The sequence below is a fragment of the Nerophis lumbriciformis genome, linkage group LG09, assembly GCF_033978685.3.
Source record: "Nerophis lumbriciformis linkage group LG09, RoL_Nlum_v2.1, whole genome shotgun sequence".
NCBI classification, from domain to species: domain Eukaryota; kingdom Metazoa; phylum Chordata; class Actinopteri; order Syngnathiformes; family Syngnathidae; genus Nerophis; species Nerophis lumbriciformis.
The window spans coordinates 24042501-24045000 of record NC_084556.2 but is presented as its reverse complement, the minus strand read 5'-3'; the positions used below and the strand labels follow the sequence as shown (position 1 = coordinate 24045000).

At 40.5% G+C, this 2500-nt stretch overlaps 1 protein-coding gene across 3 annotated transcripts in view; it reads right to left on the bottom strand.

Moving 5' to 3' along the window:
* Positions 1-2500, bottom strand: part of ophn1 (oligophrenin 1) — a 54731-nt gene that overhangs the window by 16971 nt on the left and 35260 nt on the right. For all 3 annotated transcript variants that reach the window (XM_061962134.2, XM_072913817.1, XM_061962132.2), the window contains 2 exons: positions 1078-1111; positions 949-1011 (listed from right to left, as the gene is read on the bottom strand). In XM_061962134.2, the coding sequence (XP_061818118.1) occupies positions 949-1011; positions 1078-1111 (97 nt within the window). The remainder of the gene's footprint in view (positions 1-948; positions 1012-1077; positions 1112-2500) is intronic.

The window sequence follows — 2500 nt, the reverse complement described above, 5'->3', positions numbered from 1 at the left end:
ATGTAACAGTAAATTTATAGAAATAGACGTATAATAGCCTAGTTACACAATTTGCAAAAGCAACTTTTTTATTATTATATTTCTGCTTACAGATTGATGGATAACTTGCTTTGAAATTGTAAGTCAAGATGACAAGCATATATTTAAGTATTTATTTGAATAACCCAAAAAATTATTGATACATCTTGTTGCGTGATCAGATCATATTAAAATGTAAAACAAATGCAACAGCATGTGGAGCATTTTTCTGTCAAAACTGAAGGAACAAATACATTTAGCCACAATGTGCTTTTTTTATTTACAGCCTTTCGCAGGGCACATAAATGTTGTGATGGGCCACATAAAATGATGCCGCCACATAATTTTAAAATGATGTAGCGGACAACATTAAAATGACGTGAAGTGCTAAATTAAAATGACGTGGAGGACCACATTTAAATGACGTAGCGTGCCACATTAAAATATGGGGCGGTCAACAATAAAATAACGTGGCGAGCCCTCACATAATGATATGGTGGACCACATAAAATGACGTGGCGTGCCACATTAAAATTATGGGAAGGGCCATATATGGGCCCAGGGCTTTGAGTTTGACACCTGTGTTCTACGTCGTTTACAAATGTGTCATCGCACCAATTAGTCTCAGCTTGAACAACGGGACATGCTTGTTTCATAATAATAATAATAATAATAATAATAATAATAATAATAATGGATTAGGTTTATGTGGCGCTTTTCGAGATGCTAGAAACTATCACACTGCTAAACCCATGTGACTCACCAAAACACTTTACAGATTATCATCACTCACATCTACCTCCTGGAGTGCAGAGAAATGAATCATTTTCTTAAATAAAAATGATCATAAAAGAAAGAAAATAAAATCTGAATTGTGTCACTTGAAGGAGCTACAGAGGGCAGTGAGGATTAATATCAGATCTTCCTCACCCTTTTCTTCCACGAAGTTGATGCACTTCCGCACAAACTTGAATCCAATTTCATTCAATTCCACTGTGTTTCATGTAAAGAAAAAAAAAGTTACCAAACATCTCCAACTTCCATATGCGACACACTTACTTTCCGCCTGGTTTTGAATTGGGGAGTGATAGATCTGAAATTGTAGAGAAAATAAAAAATATGTCGGTGATTACATTAAAATTGGCCATTTCAGTTACATGATCATACATTGTGATTACAGGAGGAGGCAAAATGTTCAAAGCAAAATGAGACATCTGCTTTGGAGCAGATGTCTGGCAATCATATTGTTGATGTAGATGCCCATTTATGCTGTAAAGATTTATTTTGGAAATGAGAAGTGTGGGATACTGGTCCTGTTGCCTTATTTGTATTTTACTTTATTAAATGTTAGGGTGGAATTTTTACTAAACAAAACCAGTTTTCTGTTAAATAATACAGAAATTTAAGAGAGCTGTTTATTTATTTTATGGAGGAATGCAGTTAATCATAGAACTGGCACCCAATGTTATTAAAAATAATTGATTTTGATCGATTCTGTATCAAATCGTTACCCCGAAGAATCAAATTGCGGGCCAACAAGTATACCCACACCCCGTCCATCCCTTCTTACTGTGAGACACCTACTAGATTTAGCCGGAACTTATCTACCTTGCGCACCAGCGCAGGCTCCTTCCCCCCCAGCGTGGTGTCATTCCACGTCCTAAAAGATAGCTTCTGTAGCCGAGGATCAAACTGCCAGTGGCCCTGCCTTCGGCTGCCGCCCAGCTCGCAAAGGTCCCGAACTCTATAGCCTCTCCTATGGGTGGTGAGTCCATTGGAGGAGGTACACACGTTGCCTCTTCGGGCTGTGCGCAGCCAGGCCCCATGGGGGCAGGCCTGGCCACCAGGCGCTCACCATTGAGCCCCACCTCCAGGCCTGGCTCCAGAGGGTGGCCCCAGTGAACTGCATAAGGGCGACGAAAACCTCGGTCATCGATATTGTCTATACAAAGAAGTCTTTGAGCTGCTCTTTGTCTGGTCCTTCATACATACATATAGATACACATATATACATACTGTACATATAGGGCTGGGCGATATATCGATATACTCGATATATCGCGGGTTTGTCTCTGTGCGATATAGAAAATGACTATATCGTGATATTCGAGTGTACGTTCTCACGCAGTCGCTTTTAGCTGCGGGCATTACACTACAGGCTTTTCTCACTCTTTGTTGTCTCTCCTTCTCACAGAGACTTAAAACAAGCGCACCTTGTTACATACGTCACATACGTATAGGCCCTCGCGGAGCAGAGAGGTAGCAGCATGGGTAACGTTAGCTGTGGTGCGAGGGGTAATACGAGAGAAAGAAGGTGCGAATCTGGTAACAAATGAAGGAAGAATTAATTCCCAAGAAAAATAGCAGGGGGTCCATCGTCTGGCGGTGGTTTGGCTTCAAGTGGGAATATGTCGAACAGACAACCGTAATTTGTCAAGTGTGGGGCAAAAGCGTTGCTACAAAAAGTAGCATTACTGCTAAT